Source organism: Excalfactoria chinensis, chromosome 13 (assembly GCF_039878825.1).
Source record: "Excalfactoria chinensis isolate bCotChi1 chromosome 13, bCotChi1.hap2, whole genome shotgun sequence".
Classification (NCBI taxonomy): domain Eukaryota; kingdom Metazoa; phylum Chordata; class Aves; order Galliformes; family Phasianidae; genus Excalfactoria; species Excalfactoria chinensis.
In genome coordinates, this window is record NC_092837.1 from 6,775,313 (window position 1) to 6,801,280 (window position 25,968).

The window sequence follows — 25,968 nt, forward strand, 5'->3', positions numbered from 1 at the left end:
ATGAATATTATAATCTGAGCACTCTGTTATATGCAGAGTGCATCCATATTGATAAGTGGTTATTATTCTTTTCGAGCTGGCCGACATTTATGATTTTCAGGATTTAGGCTGGGGTTTTCAGTTCAGTTAAGTCAGTTGTCTGCAAATAAGCATCTGTTATGTTTAAGTTTCCCAGAGCCTTTCTTTCAAACCTGTTATTTTCCCTGAATCAAATGCTTAGTTCAGCAGAGCCTGAAAATGAAAACAAACCCCAAATGTTCTCAAAAGGATATTTTGGGAAGGGAAAAAAAAAAAAAATCTGTTTGGAAAGCTAAGAACAAACTTGGATAAAATACATGTTCTAATATTTGTTGTTTATCTAGATCTTTATAAAATCATTAACAGAAAAATGTATTCACGAGTTCTTCAGTTGTCAGGATAAATGGTGTCAAGGAAGCCGTATGACCAAGCCTTCCTATTGAGAGGTTTCTTATGAATGAGATGAGGTTCACATGTGCTGCAGGTGGGTGAATGTCTCAGTGGGGTGTCTATGGGCATGGCCTCACTTCCCTGTGTTGTGTCCTGTGTTGGTATATTCAAGGAATATCTTGGAAAAAGACAGCCCAACCTTTCTTGCCTTGGTTCTCTCTTATATTGACTCAACTACTGGGAATTGAAAAGAGAAAAAGGAAGAAAATACTCCATAGTAACACAGGAAAAAAAGTCAAATGGACCTTTAATAGAAACCCTCAGACACCTGAAAATTTTTATTATCTCTGACACAAGACTTCAGCGTCACGGATAGCAAAAGAAGAAGGTGAGTGAAAACAAAGACCAAAGCAGTCAATGTCTGAGATAAATACTGTTCTGTAGCAGCTTCATTGGCACAGGCTTTCCAGAGACTAAAACACCAAGCATAGAGTGCAGACTTTCACTGCAGATTTGAGCTCTGGCTTTACCAGCACATCCTCTTTAACACATAACTTCAGCTACACGTTTACCCTCACTCTAGATGGGTTCTGAGTCCAGTAAGAGTAAACCCAGCAGGTTTACTGACATGTGGACAATAGGTTGGTGTTTTAGATTTTATTTTTTTTTAAATAATTGTTTCTTTTTTTTGTTATTATTATTTATTTCTAATTTTACTGCATTATAAAATTTTGCATTGACATTTCTTGTTTAGAACTACTTATTTATTATTGTGGAAGAGGATGAGGATTGTTTTCAAGAGAAGCATATCAGGGAAGAAGCAACATGATTTCACTGTGCAAATAACCACTAGTCCCAGTATTAGTAGTGTCTACTGAATCATCTTCAAGGGCCTTCTCTAGCTGTCTCAGCAGACTGTATTAGCAGGTTGGTTTCACTAACTTGTTTCTAGTGGCAGCTGCCTGACCCAATTAAATAGATTCATTAGCTCCAATATGATTTCATTAGCCAATGTACTTTAGATGCCTATTAAGCAACTTCGCTTATGTTCTTAGACAAGCAACGATGCATCTTCTGGTTAGCATACTTATTAGCTCGTTGGTCTGGATAAACTGTTTTTTATTTATATTTTCTGTTTGTCATTACTCCTGAACTGTACCAGATAAGGGATGAATGTAAAAAGGTAATTAAGCTGGTGAGGCTTAATTATTATGTTTCAACTGTCTCTCAGAACCGCAGACTGGCCAACCAGTCGAATGAGCACTAATGAATGAATCCACATGGTTAAAACATCAGTCACTGTCCTGCCAGGTCGATTGAAAGCCAGGATTGGCTGCAGTAAAAGTGCAACAGTTGCTCTGAAAAGCCAAAAAGGCAGAGTTAATGTTCTCCTAATCCCTCACCTGTTGAGCTGACAGTGATGGGTACCAAACATGGACCTGTGAACAGTAATGAAGTCACTTATAGATTGGTTCAGCACAGGTATTTCAGGGGAATTAGGCAGACAAAAATGTTAATTTAGTCAAAGGAACATGTATGCATTAAATGAAGGTGAATAGGATAGCTGAAGTAGCAAATGAGCTGACTTAAAAGGTAGGCTTGTCCAGATTATGAAAGGAATGAAATATTTATTAATGTACAATTTCTTTTTTTTTTTTTTTTCAAATAATAATGATGATGATGATGTATGTACATAATTATATACAAATCCATGGATTTGTCTGTGGAAGTCACTGGGTTTACTTCAGGCTCTGAAGGTACAGCTGTGTGTATGTATGTATGTGTGTATGTAGCTGGGACAGGGGGAGGGTGAGACTCAGAGAAAGCAGGGTGAACTAGAAGCTCATTCTGCATTCCAGATGGCGTAAACCACATTACCACATTATTGCTCAAATGGGCTCATTAGCTCCTTACTTCATGGCACTTTTTTAGCAGCAGTGTAGTGTGGCTCTGTTTTTCCGATTTTTCTTGGGCTTCCTTGGGACATGACTGATGTGCAAGGCGCAAATGAAACAGTTTAGTTCGTACTATAACCCTGATGAGGATGTGTTGAGTGTTCTTTGGGGACAGATCAGGAAAAAACAGAAAATAAAGATTTTCAGCTGTTAAGAAGTAAAACACAATGCAGAGTGTTTTACCTGATCTGATTGTATCTCATCTAGACCCAATAAAAAGGAAAGATGAGTCTCTAAGTTTACTTGAGCTCTGCAGCACAGAAAGTAAATAAAATGTTAGAGTTTAGTGATTATTTCGGCCTTTTCCTTTCCCTCCCCCATGCACTACTTAGATTTTGAGTTTATGAAGGAAGCTTTTGTGTGAATAAGAGGTTTCCAAGAGGAGACTGGATTTTTTTCTGCTGTATCCTGACAATAGTTGTTACTCTGAAGCCTACAGTAGTCTGCCCTCAGCTGTCTCCATCCCACCACATGGAGACACTGAAGCTCTCTGATCCAGCATTCCCAGAACATGGTTGTGTCTGTAATTGTACAAAGATACATGGCAACCCATGAGAAAAACTCTGAATGATGGGCAGAGGTGCAATCTCAGTGTTTCACATAACTGGTTCTGAGGGAGTAGCTGGAGTAAATATTATTTAAATATTAATATTTAAAATGTTTTATAAATATATCTAATGAACTGCGCAGAGCTTTGGATAGAGGAATCATAGAATCACCAAAGTTGGAAAAGACCTCCAAGATCATCCAGTCCAACCATCCATCTACCACCAATATTCCTCCACTAAACCACATCCCTTAGTACAACATCCAAACATTTCTTCAACACCTGAAGAGAGGGTGACTCAACCACCTGTTGGGCAGCCTGTTCCAGTGCCCAACTACTCTTTCAGAAAAGACATTTTTCTTAACATCCAACATGAACCTCCCCTGGCTCAACTTGAGGCCATTCCCTCTCATCTAATCACTAATCATGAGGGAGAAGAGGCCAACTATCACCTTGCTGCAGCCTCCTTTCAGGCAGCTGTAGAAGGCTATATGATCTCCCCTGAGCTTCCTCTTCTCCAGACTAAACAATCCCAGTTTCCTCAGCTGCCCCTAATAAGACTTGTGAATTATCACCTATTTCTGTGACAGAATGTGTTTGTGATATTTATCTTAATGGATGGGGTTTTTTTTGCCTTACTCCGTCTGGGAGGATGGCAAGCATCAGGTGCCAAGAATCAGACTCCACTTTTCTTTATGTCTGTACAGGATGTCTGGTTGTTTGTTTGAGAGGATGGCTGAAGAGAAGGAATATTGACATGTGCTGGCATACATGGACTAGTTTGCTTTATAACATAATTTTCAGTGTAACGGTTAATGGGACTATTTTAATTGTTTTAATGTTTGTTGTGCTGTGAAGTAAAGTTAGCAATTATCCCTTTTATTGTTTGTTTGTTTCTTTAGTCCATGCTTTCCGGGATAGGTCTTCTAGGGCAGCAGATGGTGAAAAGGAGATTGAGGTAGAAATTAAAGTTTCTTGTTACAACTAACAGTTTTTATGGTTTGTAATAGAGGTTTCATTTCTGTGTTTAAACAGTGTAAACAGTTTTCATTAGCAACTAAATTTAACATAATTTTCAGGAAGGTGCAATTTCTGGTAACTGAGGACGATGATTGATATTGATCTAGCAATGAAGGAAGAAACAATTAAAACACTGAAAGTTAAAATTGGGAGAGAGGGATGAAGATGAAGCTTTCTAATTTGTAGGAAATGAATCAACAGCATGCACGACTTTGTTTGGAAATGTACAATGTTTTCAAAAATGCTTATGAATAAATTATCCTACAGCTGTACCGTGAGGTGTCAACAGAGGCTCTGTAATTGGAACATGTGGGCAGAGCTGTCCTGGAAGAGATGTATGAGAAAATTCACAGTGGGTTCTTGCTTTGTATAGTGAAATATATCCGCGTTTCAAATCAGTCAGTTCAATTCACTGATTCAGACTGCCCAGAGTAACTGTGGTTGCTCCATCCTTGGAGGCTTTCAAGGCCAGGCTGGATGCGGCCCTGGGCAGCCTGAGCTGGTGCCTAATTTCCAGCTCTACCCATGGTAGGAGGGTTGGAAGTAGATGATCTTTGAGGTCCTCCTAACACAAGCCTTTCTAAAATTCTGTGATTCTAAGATTTTATGATCATGGTGTCTGGTCCTTCTACCTGACCAAGATCAGCCTTTTTGTAGGGGCCTGATCTTCAGGTGATGGGTGCTAGCATGTTCTAGAAAATCCATATCCTTTGGGCTTTGTTTGCAGCCTTCATATTTGACGTACCAAGTCTCTAGTCATCTTTGAATATATTTTCACACTAATAAGAAATACATCGTTTTAAGAAAGGTCATTGCTGATTGTTCTGTAAACTACAAGGTAACTAAGTCTGTGGTGTTGGAGCAACCCCCAGTGCCTCACGTGGGGGAAGTCATTGGGAATTGTTTCCCCAAGAACTGCATGGTTGGTGGTACCTTCTGCACTGGCATCGCTTACCTCCTGCTTCCCCAGGTACTGTCAAGGAGTGGACATGTTGGTCAGTGGCTGTGTACATCCGAGAGATTTTTCCTTTCTATTATGCTGATATTAGAGGCTGGCAAAAACTGATTCGGACAGAAGCCTTGTGTGAAATTCAGTGCAAGTTTTGACTGCATGTTGGCTACTTCAGGAGTGTTAACCATATGCCATGCAGCTCAGCACAGCCCTGGTGTGGCTGCTCATTGGCTTGTCCTTTCTGTTTGGCACTAGAAGTGCCAGAATTTGTTACTGTACCAGTAAGGGGGCAGGGGGAGAATAATATCAATGGGTAGGGATACTGAGGCTCAATGGCAGTAGGAAGGCAATCGGTGGAAGGTGTAAAACATGAGCCTGCTCCTGACCTTCATATCAGGACTTCTCCAGCCCCTGGAGCTGCAGCATCTTCATTGTGTAATAATGTCCCAGCAAGGGGAGCACAGTAAATACAGCAGTAAGGTCCTTTTTTGCAGTGTGCCCATCAGGCAACCATTACTATGCAGAAGTGTACTCAGGGCTGATAATGCCACCTCTGCCCATTTCCCAGTAATGCTGAGTAGACCAAAACAAGGATCTTTATCAGATTGACAGGCACCATGACTGGGAGCTCTGCCGGCTGCCAAAAAACAGTTTCACTGATTCAGAGGAATAAATAAAAAAGCCTGCAGAATATGCAAATATCTTCTTGGCAGAGATGAAAGAATATTATGAGGGATATTGTGATATCTTTGCTTTGTTTATGGCATGATAAAGTTCTCCTGTGGGGCGAAGAGCTTTTCATGAGGTGGTTGTTAGGTAGAGCGCCTGTTTGATGTAACAACTCTAGATGTTCCTAATTATTCTTCCCTTGTCTGATGTAAGTGACCAGGAAAAGGTGCTGTTAGTTCAGGAGGATGTATTGAGTAGAAATATGCAAATGAAATTCAGTGGGTTTCACAAACATTTATTGCTAAAGCTTTGTCTTCAGTCTTAGCTCCAGCTATTTTTTTTTTCGTGCATTTAGTGGTAGTATTATGTTAAAGTAAAAAATTAGTTTTGCATTTGTTCTTGTCTTTAAGGATTTGTGCCCTAAGGCCATTGTCTTAAGTCCTGTCTTCTCTTTGAGTGCTGCAACGATATCAATCATTTCCATTCTTTTAAATACATGTGGTGGAGGGATGCCAGTGTTACTTATTCTCTCTGGTGTGCTTTGCTATTAAAGAGCTTTAGCTTCTTGCTGCGATGGCTGACTGAGGTCTTTGTCAATTGTTCCATGCTATTGTTTATCTGAATTGCTATAGTTTGTGAAAAGAAAAGCTTTGGCCATCAGTGGAAGCCAAAAGATCAAACTGTATGAAATGGTAATGTTCCTTTTTGAAATTTCTGGAGAGAATGATGTGGTAAAATCTTAGAATATACTTGGAAATTAAGAAAAGCACTAAAATTTACAAAATATCTGCTGTCATAAGAGTTGCATTCTGAGATAATCAGGTCAAAGATATGCCATCCTTTCTCCCTAAACAAAGAGGTTATATGAATAAATTGTTGCAGGAAACATCTCTGGCCATTGCAGTAATAATAATTATCATAATGTGATTGCAAGGACAAAATTTTACCGCTACAATTACCTGTAAGGGTGATTTGAAAAAATCTTATTAAGAAACAATTGAAGCATAAGTGGAAGTTGTTGTTTCAAAACTGGATAGAATCAGCTTCCAACAACATGCGGTATGGCTCAGTTAACACTTGAAAAATACAAAATCTCTAGGAGGTCTCTTTGCAGTAGAGTTCAGGGACGTATTATAACTGAAGGTAATTGAATAGCAATTAACTTGAGTTAATGAACATGCATTCTTGAGAAGACACAAAACAGTTAATGGATCAGCCCAGAACGAGCCACAATTAGGAACAGACCTGGTTGTTTTGCTGAGCAAGCATCTACAGAATACCCATGCTAGAAAAAATAGGAATGTTAATTAACTTGAGTTAATAGTATTCATCTCTGTGGTTATTCCAACCAAAGGAGATTCTGTAGATAATCCAAAACAGCTGTTGGTGTTTCATAGCTAAGCAATTAAAGATATTACCTCTATTAACTATGGCACAAGCTTTTGTTAACTACAAAATGGAAAGCAATAAACAGGAGTTCGAGTTACAGGAATTGGAATTCACGTTCTGTTAGTGAGCCAGTTGAACTAATGTGGAGAGCCACAAAACTTCAGACAATACAGAGAAGACAATGCAGTTCAGCAGTGCCATGCACAGGCACTGTCAGGTTGTTGTGGAGGTGAATGCTTGAACGTGTGGCTTTTGAACAGTGAGTTGGGGGTCTGATTTTATCAGCTGAAAGAAAACTTGATTGCCAAATATCTTCTGTTTGTTCAGAAAACAGAAGGCAGTTTTATGCTGAAATTCCTTGAGTGATTGCAGGGGCAGATAAGATGTTTCTTGGAACTTGAACGCAAATATTTGAACACGGTCCTAAAGATAACAGGAGCCAAAGCATGGAGAGCTTACAAGTTTAAATAATCCCTTCTGAAACATTTATAGCGAGCTTAACAAGACACTAGTAATGTACAAAGTCAGTGGCCAGATGAGAACTTAAAAAGCTGATGTATAGATAAGTTGTTTGCATTATCCAGTGATTTGAGATAAATAAGGATTTTTCAGTCATTTAGGAATCTTTGCTTTATTCTACCAGGAAATTCTTTAGGAAAAAAAAAAAAAATAGCTGCTGTGCATGCAAACCAATTACTTCTAATGATAGAGCAAAGTGAAGTTCAGTTCATACAGTGAAAATGAGGAACTGTTGCAAGATCCCAGTAAAGTTCTGTACACCCACTGACCTGTGCTGTTTATTCAACGGGAGCTGCCTTTATTCTTCAAAGTCCTTTTTGAATATCATATAGTTTCGCTGGGAAAGAAAGGCGTGTAATGAAACGGTGATGAATGAAAGAGCTGAAGGCTCATGTAGGGAAATCTGCACCACGTGGTGTGGTTTTGTGCAGGGAGCCATGAGGTCACCACCAAGCACTAACAGCCGCATGGCCCCACCAATGGCTGATGCCCAAACAAGGGCTCTGAGCTCAATTCTGCAATCGCAATTAATGCATTTCATTTCACTCACCTACATGTCGTTCAGGGAGCTGTCTTGGAAGAGGCAAATTAATGACTATTAAGAATTTTATACCCTGCTATTTTCTCTATTTACCAATGTTATATTCTCTCTCTTCTCCAGAAATACTTTGTCTGATGTTTAATAAGCGAAGCTATTATTATCTTAAATTACAGAAATTTTCTTACCCTGTCATTGCTATTGAGAAGGATTTAAAAAATTAAATTAAATTAAAAAAAGAGCACCTTTAAAAGGACTTTGACAAAGTGACTGCATGATCTTATAGTAGATAGATCAGTGATACACCTGTATTGCAGCACTGTAGAGCTGCAGAGGAATGAAAAGAGGTGACCAATCTGGAACAAAAAGAAAACGTTGAGGTCAGAGGAACGCTGAAGGATGGATGGGTTTGAGCCAGAGGCAGATTATGTGTGCTTTCCATACTCTTGTTGCAAATTTCAATACTTCCACTGAAGTACTGGTGCTAAAAGCATAAGTAAGCTTTGAAAACAGGGGTTGTTAACAAGTTTGCAGCTGAATCTCAGGTTTTTTTCTTTTCTTTTTTTTCTTTTTTTTTCTTTTCTTTTTTTTCTTTTTTTCTTCTTCTTTTTTTTTTTTGGCATGACAGAAACACTCCTTGCTCCCTGTGCCTGTATAATTAGTGTTTTAATGTTTGTTTTCCTTTGGCTGTGTCTGCCTGTTTAGATATTCCCTCTGTTCTTTCAGCATTCACATAAATTAAAATTCTATCCAGAATAACTCCAACTATGCTTAAGATATATAAAGGATCTTCAGCTCCCAAGAAGATCTTTTCAAGTTTGTTCTTAAATAAGGTCTTCTTTAAGTTACAAAGACTTCTACTGTTAAAGTGAGAAGCTTCTGCAAACGTTTCATAGATTAGAAGCTGTTCCATTAAGCTGCAAACTTCACTTAGGAGCATTTTCTCAGGAGCTGTTCCCCTTCCCCATGTTAAAAATATTGACTGAGGATTTCCCAGAAGTATGCCATGGATTGCACTTATTGCCAGGATTGCTAAGGCCTTTAAGGCTTCATTTTTTATTATTTAATTGAAAGAAAAAAAGTTGCTTTCTTTTTTTTATAAACCTCATTAGATAATATCCATGGTATTTCCTCATAACTGTACCAGTATACTGTACATTTCTTACTGTGTCAGTAAAAACAAACTTGAAATAATGAGTGAGAACAATAAATTGTAACACTGATATTTATAAATCTCCCTCAATAATAAGATCACTGACCACTCTTCCTATGGTATCTCTCACTGATGGTCCCATTGAAGAAATATTTTCCTGGGCAGTTTTACCCTTGTGCATAAGGACTTCACAGTGCATCCAACAGCTGACAAAGAATAACATATTCAAAAGCACTTCACCAGTAATCCATCTCAATTCCTTGTTTATTACCTTTGGAACTTTCTAGCAGTTTTGTCAATAAGATATTGCTTCTGGCAATATTCTGTTAATATCCCAAATTTATCATAAGGTACTAAATTTCCAGCAGTCACCAAAATGTCCCATTGAGCTATTTAAGCTCCCTGAAACCACATTCTTATCTGTAGCCCAGGAAAAATATGTCCTATGTCCCTGAGTATTTTCACATTAAATTCTCTGAAGTGGTCAAATATGCCAAAGCAGCAGCGTGAAGTCTTGTTTAGGATTGAGGTGGATGGAGATGGGAGGAGGTGGTTATGGTGCAGAGCTCCCAGCCCTCTGACCCTGGAGGTGTTCAAGAACTGTGGAGGTATGATATGTGGGGACATGGGTCAGTGGGCAGTGTTGGTGATAGGTGGACAGTTGAACTGGATGATTTTAGAGGCCTTTTCCAGCCTTGGAGATTCTGTGCTTCTGTGATTCCTCGCTGCTGAAATCTCATAGCTTGGGGCAGCGCGGGTTCTGGATGCTGTATGCTTTGTGTTCTCTTAAGGGACAGAAATTCCTTCTAGTGCACTTTAGACCCCTAACCAAATATGCTTAGCAATCATGTGTCATTATCCCACAGAGGTTCTTCTTTTGGAAAGAGAACTCTTATCCTGGCAGTGACAAACGCCAGCTACCAAAGTGGACAAAAAACTGTAAGAAAAGCCTGAGTTTCTCCCAAACCCTGCCTGGGGTGCTTGGAGAGACACAGGGTGCCTCTGGCTGCCTCAGAGCCTGACTCTGCAACTTGTTTCTTTAATTTCTTTGAAAGATTCCCCATGGAGCAGAACCAGATGCCAAGGGCCTCTGCCAAACCTTGGCGATGCTCACTGGAGAATACATTGCTTTTACATTTACAGTATGCTGTGCTCCTTACTCGTGCTCATTTTGTCATGCTGGAGGAAGCAGGCATTGGTGTCACTGCAAAAATATGCCCAGCAGATCCCCTCCAAAATGCACATGGCCCAGCAGAGGGCCAGAAGTGGTTCATGAGAGAAGAAATCCACGTCTGAGGCAATATTTCTTGTGAGGAAAAAAAAAATAAATTAAAAAAAAAATCATTATTTGGATGATTTTGGTGCTGGTAAAATAATAATAATAATAATTACTATTATAAATTAGCTGCAGTAAGGTTGCATATAGCAGATAAATGAATAAGAATGCAGACTGTGAGTCACCCAATTTGTTCGTGATGGCATTGTGTTAGAAAGGAACAGAAGGAGGGGGATAAATACAAACGTCCCCGAATAAGGAGTATTTCTGTAGTGAAGTGACACACAGAGCTGTGCTCTCTAAAAGCAAAAGCCCGCTAGGAAGAAAAAAATCACTTTCCTGTGACTTTAAAACTCTCTGCGTTGGAAAAGGGGACCATGTCTGTCTTTGTTGTAGTTTGCAATCAGAGTGGGTGGCAGTTGTATATTTTTGCATGTCATTCCTAGCTATTTGGAGCACATAATACCACGCTCCTGACTTCGAAGAGAATCTCTTGGCATCAGCAGAAGTCCCCTATGACTCAATAAGCCCCACTTGATAAATAAGATAAAGAATATGAAATTTTAAAAAGCCTACACATGGGCTCAGCTTAGAAAAAAAAGACTTTTTTTTTGCCTCAACAAACAGCAGGAGGACAGTCTCAATGTTTTCTGGTGGCTTCACAGCTCAGCAAGTACAAACAGCCATAATGATAATTCTGGTCAATTATGTGAGGAAGCGTCATCCTGCAGGGCAGGGCGCTGCTGGACTGGAGTTCCTGACAGCACATTGCTTATTCCTGAGCTCTGTAAACTGTTTTAATTCTGCTGAAGGCTTTCTAGATGCTCACTAAAATGTTTTGAAGAAAGCAATGGCATGAAGTGCAGTGGGTCTTCTGGAAAGGAGACAGCAGTGCAAACCGAAGGGGAAAAAAGGGTGTATCTGAAGGTAGTTTTTGAAAGTTGCTAAATTAACCCGTTGTTTCTTAGGAGAAGAGTGTATGAAGAGTTTTGGCTGTAGGACTGACACAGGAATACGCTGGAGAGGCACCTTGGGAGGCTCCTCCTTTAGCACAGCTTTCTTGTATGATGGTGGGATGATCTGCACAGGTGTGTATGCCACCCGCAGATGTGTGCGCCATGTATTAGTTGTGTTAGCAGCTCTGTGTCAGTTCTGCTGCTAAATATACTGGAGCTGGGAGTTTTGGGAGGAGTTAAGTGATGACGAGTCATCCTCTGCCCACCATTAATGAAGATGAGAGACCCTAACCGTACCCATGTGTTTCCCGCTATGAATAGTTATTGGCTGCCATTTGTCCAAAAAGCAATAGAAGTAATATACTTATTTCTGCCTCTCTGGGAGAAGAGCTTTCATTTCTTTCATTTCTTTGCTGTCCCCAGAGCCTTCCCACTAACGTCACATACACACTGTAGATAAGACTGGAAGACAGTTTAAATTATTTCTCAGTATATTCTGATAGTGAGAGAGCTAAATCATATATTTTTGTGACAAATACAGCTTAAAAAATTCCGTTCTGGTTCCTTAGTCTTGAAGGCAGCTTCTTAACGAGAGGACTATCGATTCTTAACACAGTGAATTTTATTTCAAAGCAAATTTCTTTTTACCTATCTGTACAACTAAATTGAATTTGTCCTATACTCTGTCTCTCACTGAAAATCCAAGACTTGATTAAAAAACAATAATCACTGGGACAGTCCCTGAAGTGACCCTACATCAGTAGGGTTGGGGACACGTTTTGGAAGTATATTTTATTTCATATCTGTTTATTGTTTTGCTTGGCAGCCTATTTATTTTTTGGTTTAATCCTATTGCACTGAGCTCTAAGTCCACCCCGGCTATCCAAAGGCATCTAGAAAATATGCCCCTTGGGGGAGCTTCAAGCAGCTGGCATGGAGCAAGCCCAGGGAGCAATCTGGGCACTAGGAGGACTGAATTGCCATTTTCTTTCCCTAAAATGCAGAAGTAGCCTGGGGCCATTATGTTCCAAGTGCAGGGTCATCATTAAATGCCTATTGTTAGCCAAATCCACGCTCAGACATGATTAATTGGGGTGTGCTGAAAATATTCCTCTCCATCCATGCTGTTTTCTCCTGGCTTTTTGGAAGCAGAAGAAACAATAGTTGTGGAGAGTAAATGAAGCAACAGAAAATATGGATTCGCATCATGATTATCCTACCTCCGGATGTTGCCATAGCAGCAAGTACATCATGCAGGTACAGTGGTTGTTGAGAAGGTCAGTGCAGGAGGCACCTCCTCCAGGTGTCCTCACAGCCTGTAAATCAGTCTGCTGAGATGGGGCTGTCAAATGTGCTAATAGATGGGACTGCAGGAACAGCCCAGCCCTGCTCTGCCTCTCTCTGTATTTTGGGAAGCTGGGTGTTGGTGTGGGCCTTGGGTAGGGGTTTGGATCCACAGTGTGCTTGTGTGAGCTTTATTTCCTTGAGCAGATCTGATATTGTGCTCTAATTAGTGCCCCTGAGTTGTTTTGGCACATTCACATCGGACAAAAATGACCCAATAATTGGCCTCATTTTCAAGGGCTCACCTCCAGAAACTCTCTGAGAGCTGTTACTTTCTTTTTCACACTCAGACCTTAATCTGCCAGCTTCAGTGCTGGTCAGTGGGAGCTGCTGAACACCGGATTAGTCAGACACCTTACTCCACAGTGTAAGTAGAAACCTCAAGAGAGATTCACTCAAATAAAGGAGGAAAAAAATACCCTCCTTCTCCCTGGAAGCTTCTTCCAGCAGTATAAAGACAGATGTGTTCAATTGACCCTTGTTACAATTTGAAGGAGTGATACTACAGAGGATATTTTGTCCAAGATCTTAATAGTTTAGAAAAAGAAGCGTTGGTTTTTTCCTTCATTTGGTGATTGACAGATTATTGTAATTCAGGAGTATTAGACCGTAATGTATAAAGCCCGCTTCTGCAACCCCTCCAGCTCTGCAGTGAATTTATGTGCAGATTTTATTATTAAATCTCTGCGTTATGAGAAGAGCTCTTGTTCCTATGAGAAGAGAATTCTTTTATTCCACTTCTGAGTGAGCACAAGTTTTCACAGGATGGGACTATTCCCTTCTAATTAGCATAATTATGGTAATGAGCTAGACTGAAAAAGACAGAGAATTCAAGGAACGCATTTGGAATATATGTTGACTTCAAGATGTGACACATTGGTATTTGTTGGAGCAAAAAATGCTCAAGAGAACATGGTTCATTTTAGAATGGTTCAGTACCAAGGTGTTCTATGACAGGGAGCTGGGAGCCGTGAAGGACCAATGTGAACTCTTCCCTGCTGTGTCAATGGAAAGGGAAAATTATTATCCCAGAGAGGAATTTTGCAAGTGAAGGTTGTGTTGTTCTAACAACATCGGGATTCACAATCATCTTCCCAAAAGATCTGCTAATCCTTTTCACTGCAAAAGTGTTCTCTCAAATTGAGTGGTTTACTTCATAGAAATCCTGGTTGGCTTTTTTTTGTGCCACACATCATCATATTTTGTGTAAACTCACTTGGAGTTCCCTTTGAAAAGAAATACTTCCTGCCCAAAGCAGTTCCAGCAATATGCAGTAAATCCTGAGCTATGCTTTCTTCAAGCACTGGCTGAATGATTTGTTTAGAAATGGTTCCAGCACAAGTCTGGAATTGTTTAAGGGTTTGGGATTTAGTCCCTTTGGCCAGCTGTAACTTGTTCTTTCTGCTGCTTAAGACTTTTCTCCTAACCTCCACTGAAGTCAATGCATTTTTTTGTTTGTTTGTTTAAATGGAAACTGCACGCAGCTCTTGAAGAAATCTTCATAATAAATAGCGCTGGCTTTGATGAGCACTTGGTCAGTATGGGAGGAAGTGATAGAGGAGAAAGGTGCTGTGGGACTATGCACATGGCAGGTGTCCTTCATGACACTGTGACTGTGTAGTGGGGTTGTGTCCCCTGAGCACTCCTGCTCACATTTGCTAGCTACCGAGTTGTGCCATGTTTTCCTCTGTATAATATTAAGGACAAGCTGGTTATTGTGACACTGAGCCACATGGATAGATGGATGCCCTCCTTGTTAATTTCATGTTACTCTGTCACGTACTCCCCTTCAGAGTAAGCTGGAGGCACCTTCTGCCTCTTAGTCTGTAGCCATACAGAGTGACTAACAAAACTAAGAGTTTCCACTTGGAAAGAAGGGCTTTGAGCTTTGTGTAGACCTGGTTTGGGATGAATTTTATATCACTGTAATGGTCTGCAGGCAGTTTTTATCTTTGTACGTGGCATCCTGGCTTGTATCAGCCATACAGCAGGAACAGGCAATTGTCCCCCTGTACTTAGCTCTGGTGAGGCTTCATCTTGATTGCTGTGTTCAGTTTTGAAAGACAAGAGAGACTTGAGGCCCTGGTCAACAGAGCTGTAAGGGGTCTGGAGCACAGTTCTTACAGGGAGCAGTTAAGGGAAACGGGATTGTTCAGTCTGGAGAAGAGGAGGCTCATGAGGGGGTCTCTTCCAACCTTGGTGATTCTATGATAATTCCATGGCAAGTCAGCAGCCATCTGACTTCTCTGTGGCCATCGCAAATGATGGAAGTAAGTAAAAGTGTTTTCATAGCTCATACAGCATTAACAGCAGCTTCTGGGGGTCATTTTTCAGTGGCTACCTCCCACAGTTGGTCCTTGCTCACTGAGCTCCATCTCTCCTTTGGACCAATTGCTGCTGTGCCAGATAGTACAGAGATGTCTTTTCACCCACTGTCACAGACTTCTGAAGGGAACCTTCTGTGAATTGTCTGCTTGCTTGCTGGTCTTGTAAGTTATAATGTTGTTTTAGGGTACCAATTTATAGCAAATATTTTATCTTTGCCTTGTATGACTCCCTCCTTCCCTGGAGGACATACGGACTGGAAGACATAGGCACTTGGGGTCACCTTCCTTCCCCTTGTGATGTCTCAGTGGACTTCCACTGTGCTGTGCCCACCATCTTCACATGGAAGCACTACCAGCAAGATATCTGACAGGATGCCTGAGGCCAGAAGGATACAAAAGAGTAGGGAGCTGGGACCCAGATGTGGACGTGAGACCTTGCGGTGCAATTCAAAGCATGGATGTACATACAGCGTAATGCCAGAGATGCTATGTAACACTACGTTGGTTGGTTTGTTTTCTCTGCTGCCTACATGAGCCGGTAGGTGAGGTCTCAAAGCAAAGCTTCATGACAAAGCTGTCACACTCCTCATTTTGGAGGTTTAAGTTGTTCAGGACAGTAACCAGCCCTAACTTTCCAGAACTGATCCCACTGGTAGGTTTTTAGGCTTTCTTGGCTGCTACGGGAAAATGATTGTGCTGATGCTCAGCTAGAGAGCAGTCTCTTTACAAAAATGACTAATTAAGTGAAGAAAATGAGAAGGAATGAGAGCAGATCCGATTAGAGCCAAGTAGGTGTTTGAGGTTGTGAAGAACTGACAGCAAAGTGCATCTCTGCAGACTTTCCTTAGGTCTGTGAAAACTGGAAAAATTAATGTCAGTATAGAGGTGGGAGAGCACAGAAATCTTCCGAGGAAGGTGAGGTAAAACAGGTCACCTGCATTTGCTGGTTTTTTTTTTCCTCCTAACTTCGGATGTATTGAGCTGTGTAATAACTTGCACATATCTGGAAGCGATGCAGAGCACAGCAATCAATAATACAAGCAACAATAATCAGGTGTTTCAGCCATCTGACATGAGCAGGCTCCAAAGATTATTCTCTCCCACAGGATGCTACCAAACATAACTATGGTTTATTCCCAGTAAAAGGAGCAAATCCTTCCCTGCCATGCAGAGACAAACCCCGCTGTAGAAAACTGGTTCTGGATGGAGGTGCAGGAAAACTGCTTTTTCACCAAGCAGCCCACAGCACTGACACACACTGGGCTGGTGGTGGCCAGCACACAGCTAGGGCTCATAGTGTTTGCCATCACTGGCATCCCTAGAAAATCCTTAGGACAATAGCAATAGAACAGTAAACAGCACATTTTCCTTCTATATTCAGAAATACCAGAGGAAGTGCAGAGCAGTGAGAGGCTGAATGTATGGTTTGTAAAGAACAGAGCATCACGGCACAAAGGCTGCAGCAAGCGTGTGCTGTGGGTTAGCTGTGACATGAGCCCAGCCTCATGTAGTAGAGCTACCATGGGTGGCAGACACTTGTGGAAATCCCCCACAGCAGCCCAGGTTGGTACAGTTAATGCAATTTGCAGGTATTCTCCACAGTAATTATATATCTCTGGTCAGGTTGGCTGCTTTTTCTTATTCTGCCAACTGAACTTCCCTGCTACCAACCGTACAGTTAAAAACAAAGTAGAAAGTAACCCACAGCTGTTAAAAAGGAAAACAAAACAAAAAAGCCTGGCTTTGCCTGTGCATATGGCCCCAGGGCTGACCTCGAGGTAAAAGAGCCTGAGCCTCAGGTATCAGCAATGCTGGGTATCCATTGTAATTGGTTGTTAAACCGAGCTGCCTCTCAAGCTAATAAAAAAGAAAGTCCTCCATCATTCAGCAGTGCCAAAATGACATTTATGTTATTTGGGATTTTACCATTGCTGTCCCATTTTAACACGGAGCAGTCGGTGACAGCACATAAATTTTTATGCGTGCCCATTACAAGGCATTGTATAAAAAGAGAGGTGGCTGAGGCAATAAAAGTAATGTGGAAGTTATCTCCTTGCTCTACCAAAAAACTGAATAATTCAAAGCAGGAGGTAATGGAAAGTTCCTGACTCTTTGCCTGCTGGTTTCCAGCAGTTAGCCTGGAAGTTCCCACAAAGCTGGTTTGTGCTTGCACACTGAAGTCAGTCAATCCCTGTTGAGGAGTCCGCTAATAAAGAGGGGAGAAACAGAGATTGTTGGACATCAGTGTACCAAATAATCGATACCACGCAGTTTCTTCTTATTCACAAGGATCATAGTGGCAGATAAGGATACATACCAATCATCACACAGTGTTTAATAAAAAAAATCATGGTCTCTGTCACTCCAGCCAGCTTCCTGCTACATTTTATAGGTCAAGGTCCATGAAATTTCATAGCACTGGTGCTATATATATATTCGCTGTAGCAGAGTATGATATTTAGTTTCTATTAAACCATATACTGTAGGGAGGAGGAAGATGCTTTACCCAAAGCAGCACATGAAGGGTGGTCTTTCATGCAATGATTTCTTTGGAATATGTCTGTATTTTTGGTACCTTTGTATCATGCTGCAAGCTGCAGGATATTTTCTAATAGGAAGTAATAAGGGAATACTATTTCATAATGATTATACTGTTAGAAATTAGGAATATCCGCTCACTTTAGGCTCAGATTACAATCTTTGTGTGGTGTGTTTTCTTTGACTGCTGATCCAGAATGTCACTACAAAAAGCTGTCATTTCCAATCAGAAGAGGTATGAACACTAGAGGGGTAGTGATAGTCAGTGTCAGTGCTAAGCATTGTGTCCTGACCCCAAACACCATGGAGAGAAGGAGGTAACGTCTGGTGAGTGAGATCAGAATGACAGTGTCAGAGGCTGAGAAGAATAACATGGGGAAGTGCTTTCTTTACTCTGACCCCATGGTTTTGTATTTTTAAGAGCATATGTCTGCCTGTACAATATGAAACAAATGTGTTCTGCTTGTTCTTCAAGTTCTGCTTGTTGAACGTTGTCCCATAGACCTGATGTGTTTTTTTGGATGCATAAGACCAGCTAGCTGTGAGTTATATAGTCCATGTATGTGTTTTATAAATATATAACAATCCCACGGGGGAGTACTTGGAAACAGAAGCTGAAGGGAAGAAAGGAAGAGAAACACAGTGGAATACTGGATTTCTGTTATAACTGAGCATGTAGTTGTGATCCTCTGAACTTGGTGGTTTACCACAGCCTCAGTGATGACAAGTGCCATCAGTCCAAGTTACTGGTGGAGAGTATTGCTTTACAACAGCTCAGCAGTGAGCCCTGTGAATAGTCAGGATTGGTACCTGCAGAGATGGTCATTCCTGCAGCTAGGTGTGACGTATACCTACCCATGTGACATTGGAGAACATCCTGCAGCGTGAAAGCCTTCAGGGCTTGTAATCTCACTGAAATGTCTACTTGGGGAAAGACTTTTTAGATTTTTTTAGCAGAGCAAAACACGTGAGGGTCTGCAGATAGCAGTAATAATTCCCGCTCACTCAAATCGCAAAGCATACCTCTATCAAAATTTAATCTTGGCTCTTTGGCGCATAATCATATTTCACTCATTTTCTTCGTACTTTTGCTTGAGATAAATGAACCCCCTTCTGTGCCATCGCCAACCCAGAATTCATAAGCCAGTATTTTACAGCTGGGGCAGGAAATCTAGCAACTGGCACTTTATGACCCATCTCTCATTCCCCCCGCCCTTCAGCAGTCAGTAATGTTTTCAGCGTATGTCTCTATTTAAAGTTTGCTTACACCTTTCGTTTCAAAATGATGTGACTGCAGCCAGTCAGTCAGCCAGCACTCCTAAGCCTTTGTTCACAAGTCATTGTGTTGTGAGGAAAGTGATCATTGCTTGGCAGGGAACACCCTGGGACTGATTCTTGTTGGAACAGGGGAATGCCTGGTGAGTGACCAGCATCCCTGCTGAGTCGTGATGTGTCTTTGAGTGGTGGATGTTCTATGCTTATCAGTGTCCAAGAGACATTTGAATAATGTTCTTAATAGTATGCTTTAATTTTGCTTAGTTCTGAAGTGGTCAGGCAGTTGGACTTGATCTTTGCAGGCCCCAATTGAACTGCTCCATCTCCTCTCTCCTCTTGTCCTCTCCCCTCTCCTCCCCTTCCATCTCTTCCTTGCATTTGAAGTACTTTTGATTATACATCTATCTTTTGCAGTTCCCCACAAACATCATGTTTCTTAAACACAGAACTTTCTATACAACTGGAGCCTAAATGAATGTAAATCCTGCATCTTATTAAAAGATGTGATTTTCTCTCACAAGCTAAAAGTGAAACATTTTTAGTTGGGCCCCATTCTACTCTGAGCCAATGTATCCATATACCCGTCTTACTAAATAGAAACTGTATGAAAAACTCATACAAAGTTTTGACATATGTATATATTTTGCTATTATGGTTTGTCAGATGTTTCGTTACATCTTAGGCACACATAACTAAGCAATTTCAAAAGAAAATGGACACACAAATCCTACGTAGCCAAAACTTGTTCGGTCAGTTCAGTGAAAGTAATCACATGTTAATCTATATGCGGTTCAGTAAAATTAATCACATGTTCTTTGTATGGATTTGCCGTGAATGAGAAGGTAGATGCAGGGTGAATATTGCAGTGAATAGTTTCCTGTTAACGCAGAGCATCGCTGCATCTCTTTGAGTGGAGATGACTGGCTTAAAAGAGCATCTTTCATCTGTGTAAATGATTTACTGGGGGGCATTGCAAGTTGCTCTCAATGGATTTTATTGTATTTTTTCACAGAAACAGGGCTAAAAGGATAACACAAATAACTGCATTCCCTGGCACCTCCCAGTGTTTTCCATGTTCTCTTCAATAGGAGACGGAAATCAGTTATTGACAACCTGATGGATTTAATAATTGTAACTAATGGGGCTGTTTTGTTTTGTTTGTGTTCTAGGATGGAATGGGGAACCTGAGAATCACAGATAAGGGACTGAAGCTGGAAGGAGATTCAGAATTCTTGAAACCTCTCTACGCCAAAGAAATCCGATCGAGACCAGTAAGTTTTTGGGAAAGGAATAATCACATTTCTGCAGTCTGAAGTCTAAGAAACCTTGAAGTGGCAGGGTGGTATCATTACTGGATAAATTACTTTGGCCATTCTATACAAACGTAATTTGGGGAGAGAGACAGGGGGTGTCTCTTGGGTACTTTGTCAAGATACAGCATCCTCTGGGCAGCTGCAAGTTTGGTACCTGTGGATTTAGTTGATGTAAGACACAGTTAAAATTCTCCATGGACCTCTGAGGTTTCACGTGGTCTTTGTGACTCCAATCAGGATAAATCATAAGCAGCCCTCAACTGAAAGACCTAATGTTTCTGAGGTATAGGGATAGCAGGCAGTCATGAATTCCAGCTCAAATTTAACTAGTTGTACCTTCTCTGCAGAGAGGAGTGAGCTGATGCCTTAGGAGAAGGGTCTGATCTGTTAGCTGGTGCAGTAAACCCATTCTGTGTGCTCAGTCCTGTTTCATGTTGTGCTTTAAAATTATGCGTGCTTAAAATTCAGCGCTGCTCGGTGAGACTGCTTGACAAAAGTGGCAAGGATGTTAACAACTGAAAATGAGGAAGAATCCAAGTGTGATTGAAATAGCATTTTCATGGTAACATTTCACTGTCTGTCAATACCTTTTCTTGTTTTTAATGCAATCCTGTTTATCCTGAGTAGCTGTAAAATAACTGAAAAGATTACATATCCATTCCAGAATCCTTCTAAGAAGATGTCACCTAGCTTGTTTCCTGATCTGAAGTGTTGAGTCAGATAACAGCCTCCCATTCTGATAACAATGGCAGATAGCTAATTAAATAAAGTTAACAGCCTTTTTATCTCAGCCTTTCAGTGGTCTTGTAGAAATTGGGATTTGTAGCATAATCAACGTAACATCCAATACAATATCCGATTTAATTATTGAAGGTTGTAACCTCTGTAAGATGGCTAGGAATTGATTTCAACAAGTGTAATCATTTAGGAAGAAAAGTTAATGGGAAAACGTTCATATCTATAAATGTTTTCATTCCTGAATTAAAAAAGAACCATAAAACCTTATATGTCATACATTCCATAGTATAAAGTGTGTGGAAAACGTGCAGCAGTGAGTCTGATAAATAGACTGAAGAATTGCTACATGCATTTCTCTTCCTTCAGTTAGACTGCTGAAAATAGTATTTGGTTACTGAGAGAACTAAGAACCCTTTCTTGCTACAGGGAGTTTACTGTTTAAATGTACCGTTATACTGATTTACATTTTAATAAGGTGGGGGGACCGAAGGTGTCTCCTCCTTGAGATAATGAAACGAGTTTCCTCACCGCTGACAGCTTAATGAATGCAAGAAATAGAAAACATAAGGTAAGACCTCTGTGTGTGCTCCTTGCTTTATCCATCCTCCAGGATTAGTCTTTTTGCAGTTGCACAGCAAAGCCAGGAAGAGCTGATCTACAGCCAAGCAAGTCAGAGCCTCTCTGCTCACTTCAGTTGATGAATCCTGGAGGCTGTTTTAACTATTTAGTTGCATAAACCACATCTGTAGTTTCTCCAACTTCTTAGTGGAGTTAAACTGGAGAAGCCTGTGCTGAATTTCAGGTTGCTCATAGTAATGCTGGAATAATTAATGAACTGGAAACAACAGGAGCAATCCTGTTGGTTTCTATCAACTTAGGCTTTCTTGCTGTGTGTGAACCTGGCCTCTTGTAAGCAAATCAAAGGGCTGCATTCAAAGAATGACACTTAAAGATTATTTAAAAGCATTGTTGATTACCTGAAACAATATTTGCTTAGAGCATATTAGTATGAGCCAGTATTGTGTTGGAAGGAAGCATTAAAGCAGCTCTAGAGCTTGATGAATGCTGCTAAAATAAGTGCCAAACTCAGTGTTGATACAGATGAATATCCATACTAATTCCATAGTAATCTTCCCTGGGTTTTCAGAGATGTGGCTTTAAACGTGCACAGTGTAAGAGACAAATCACAGTAAAGAAATAAGCTGACATGCAGTGTTTTCTGTGTGCTTAAACAACCTAAGAGTTATTCACAGTAATAGATTATGATTTTATTTAAAGCTCAAAAGACTTTCAGACACTGCTTATTTTGAAAAGATTATCAGAAAAAAAAATATGCCAGCTTTGGTATTGTTCTGTGCAGAAGATGGAGGGGCCCCATGAGCACCATGGTGCTGCATGGAAATACAGGGGAGGAGTCGTGCTTTGTGACTGATAGCTGGTAAGAGCGTGAATTTGTCACTGGTGCCTCTTCTAAGTCCCAGGGATGCTTTCCTAAGAGCTGTGCCTTCAGGCTTAAAGATAGTTTTGGATTTCCAATTCAAATGGATTTCTTTTTCAAATTAATTTAGCAGGAAGGTAAGGCTGAAGTTTGGGCAGAAGGAAAAGCCCTGAAGTGTCATCCCAAAAGACTGTGGCTATTTGGGAACCTCTTATTTCTGTGATTTGTGCAGTAGATATTGTCCTCCTTGATCGCTTTCTGGGGTAGCTGGTTGCTTTTAGCTGCACTTCTTTTGGAAGACAACACATTGCAAATGAAATTACAGCCAGGAAGAATGAATGTGTGGCACCGTGGCATGCAATTTATGGTACTAACAGAGGTATTCTTTTGGCCTACCCTTCAAAGATATTAGCAGAAGGATTGTACTGAAGTCATTTGGTCCCATGTGAGAGATTTGGTCATTAAAACCACAGACCTGAACTGACTTCTAGAAGCTGCTTCCAGCATTTCTTTCTGCATCACCAGCACCTCTTCTCAGCAGTGACCTTCCAGGTTCACTCACCTTTTCCCTCACCTATTCAAGAATGACCCCCCCAAATACTTTTCTCTTAAGATAGGAAGTATCTGCTTCTGTTGTTTCCTAAACCCTGGCTCAGTAACACTTGGTTTATAATTCCTCCTGGATTAGGACCCATCTGTACACTCAAGAGCCTGCATATAAATATAACCTTGTTATTGCATGAGCCTGAATTTTATCTGGAGACTGATGAATAGCAACTGGTGGTAGCTGTGTTTGCACCCTTGTAGTCTTGTTTTAGAGAAATTAGATAGATGCATTCATTTGTCCTGGAGTGATCAGAGCATCTTAAACTCCCAGCTGAACATATTGCAAACTAAACGGTGTTTTCCATGCCACTTGCATGGAACATGAGCATCTTGCTGTCTTTAATTAGGAAGTTAACTGGACCATGAAGTATTGCCTGTGTAAATAAAAGTGATTTGTACTTAGTCAAGAAGGTGCATTAGGAATCCTCACATTTCTTTACTAGCACATAAATTATGGAGATTATGAAAAATTGGACAGGTCATCTATAAACCCATCTGTAGCTCAGCTGCACTGTCAATCTCAAAATGTAGCTGTCTTTCTAACTGTTGTAATTTATTGTGGACTATCGTGTGAACCATCTGCTTGCTTATAAATCAGACAAACTTTGACTGAAAGTTGCACGTAGCAGCACAAATTGTTAATTTTATGTGCTGGAAAGCAATGATAACAGTTTGGTGGTCTGCAGCTTTCATTGCCTTCATCTGAATTGAACTTTCAACATGGAAATTTTCCTGCCTCTGTTCAGAAGAGCTGCTAATGAGCAGACTCCTTGAAGCTTACTGTAAGCAGAGATTTAGCTTTTTTTAGAGCAGTTGTGTTTGAAGCTTGCCACTTCGAGGACTTTCAGGTCTGTGAGTAATTTAAAAGGGGCGAGACAGAGAGCAGGCTGTGTGTGTGTTGCATTCCAGTAACAACAGACATAAAGTCATATGCTGAGATTATACTGTAAAATCAAGTGAATTACTTCCTCAGGAACACTGTGACAACCAGTGAGTTGATAATCTCAGCTTCAGGAGCCTGAGAAGGACATTGCTGTGATAGGATTAGGTTGCTTTGGCCCTTCCAGTGTTCATTTTGGGTGCATCACTGGGGAAAAAAAGCCTCAGTGTGCAAACCTTTACACCCAGGCTTCAGTTTTCTTAGCCTGGTGCACAGTATGGTGCCTACTGATGTCTTCCTTTCTTTGGGTGATGCCAGAGGTCCCAGGCACACTCACTGTGGGACGCACCATGGGACCACAGCGCTGAGAACCAAGTGCTTGCTCAGAGCATTGGAGCGATCCCAGCCTCATCTGAAGCCAAAGGAAATATCTGGTGCCTGCAGTGGGAGGTCTGGCCTGTCACAGCTCTTGGCTGGGATTCTGCAAGGGCATCTGCTTGGCCCAAAAATTTCACAGTTGTGAATTAGGGCTGATAACTGCTATTCCCTTTACTGGTGTTTAGTAAGTTCTCATCAGCATAAAAGCTAGACTGGCGAGTACATCAAATATGCTTGTCTGTGCTTTTCATTTTCCCCAGCCAGTATGTGAATGATAGAGATTTTGAAGGAAGCTTTTAAGACTGGTAAATAATTATTTTGCCAATGCACTTGTCTCACTACATTCAGATCTGGAAAAAGAGTGGTATAAATTAAAGCATGGGAGCAGCTCTGTAATGCAGCTATTTTTTTCTGTATTATTTGCTCTGCAGGTCTACCTACCCCAAAGCTAAAAATACCCACCAAAAAACAATAAGCCACGTATTTGGGCTTTACGATGACGTGTCCTCTCTGGGGGCATACCTGCCTCACAGCTGCAAGTACATATTTATAAACAGTGCAACATACTAATTTGGATTAAAAAGCAACATTCACCCATGAGGTGAGGCAGTGCAGTTGGCAAGATAATTGCAGCCCTGTAAGAAGCTCAAACTGTGTGGTAGAAATCTTGCTTTCTGCAAAGGCTCAGGTAGATAGCATGAAAGAAGGCTGCTGTTTTTTGAGGAGCGGGACAGAATCATGCATTTTTTCCTCCTTTGTCAGAGTTTACAGAGCAATAAGAGGGTACTGAATTAGTTCCCAATGATTTGGTCCAGCAGAGTGCTTAAGGATTTCAGCACGCTCACTGAAACCATCATGGGGTGGAAATGAAGTTTGTCTCACTGTGTGGCTGTCACTTAGCAGCCCCTGCACACCGCATCCTTGGCATCATCCCTGCTGGCATTTGCTATTCCCTTAGTGACCAACCTTTCAGAGAAGAGAACAATCTCATGTACATGATGATAGAATGAGCCCATGGGGACATTGGTCCCAGGGACAGTTCAGTTGCTTCAGGGATGACGGCACTGTTTCAGGTAGGCAGAACTCACACTGTCCGATGTCAGCTTCTGAAGCAGCATGCTTCCTTTAATTACATCTTCAAAGCTTTCTGTTTCTCTCAGTTGATTTTTGGCAGCAGATGCTAAAACATTTTTTAAAAGCCTTGGTAGTTAAAAAAAGGATGATGCTGCAAGTGATGGTGCAGCCAACAGAAGAAAGCTATACACTCCTTATTCTCCCTGTTTATCCCTTGTGGCAGTGTTCCAAATACCTTGTTGTTAGAACGTGTGCCAGTGTGATTTTGGAACAAAAGCCTTTGTTCGAGACTCAAGCCTGAATTGTGCTTGTGCGTCCACTATCACAGACGTTTAGATTCATTAAGGTTGGAGGAGACCTCTTGGATCTCCAAGTCCCACCACCCCCATCATTCCCACTGAACCACATCCCTCAGTGCCATATGTGCCAGTGTCACCTCCAGGGACGGTGACCCCACCACCTCCCTGGGCAGCTGTGCCACTGCATCGCTACTCTTTCTGAGAATAAATGTTTGCTAATCTCCAACCTGAACCTCCTCTCATGCAGCTTGAGGCCCTTCCCTCTTGTCCTGTCAGTAGAGAGGAGCAAGGGGGGCTCTTCTGTCAGGGACAAAGCAGTAAAAATAAACAGAAGCAGCTGAGCAAGTTGGAAAAGGCATCACTTTGACAGAAGCAC

At 41.0% G+C, this 25,968-nt stretch overlaps 1 protein-coding gene across 5 annotated transcripts in view; it reads left to right on the plus strand.

Moving 5' to 3' along the window:
- SGCD (sarcoglycan delta) overlaps positions 1 to 25,968 on the plus strand; it is a 302,620-nt gene that overhangs the window by 204,978 nt on the left and 71,674 nt on the right. For all 5 annotated transcript variants that reach the window (XM_072348262.1, XM_072348266.1, XM_072348264.1 and 2 more), the window contains one exon: positions 20,036 to 20,137. In XM_072348262.1, coding sequence (XP_072204363.1) covers positions 20,036 to 20,137 — 102 coding nt within the window. The remainder of the gene's footprint in view (positions 1 to 20,035; positions 20,138 to 25,968) is intronic.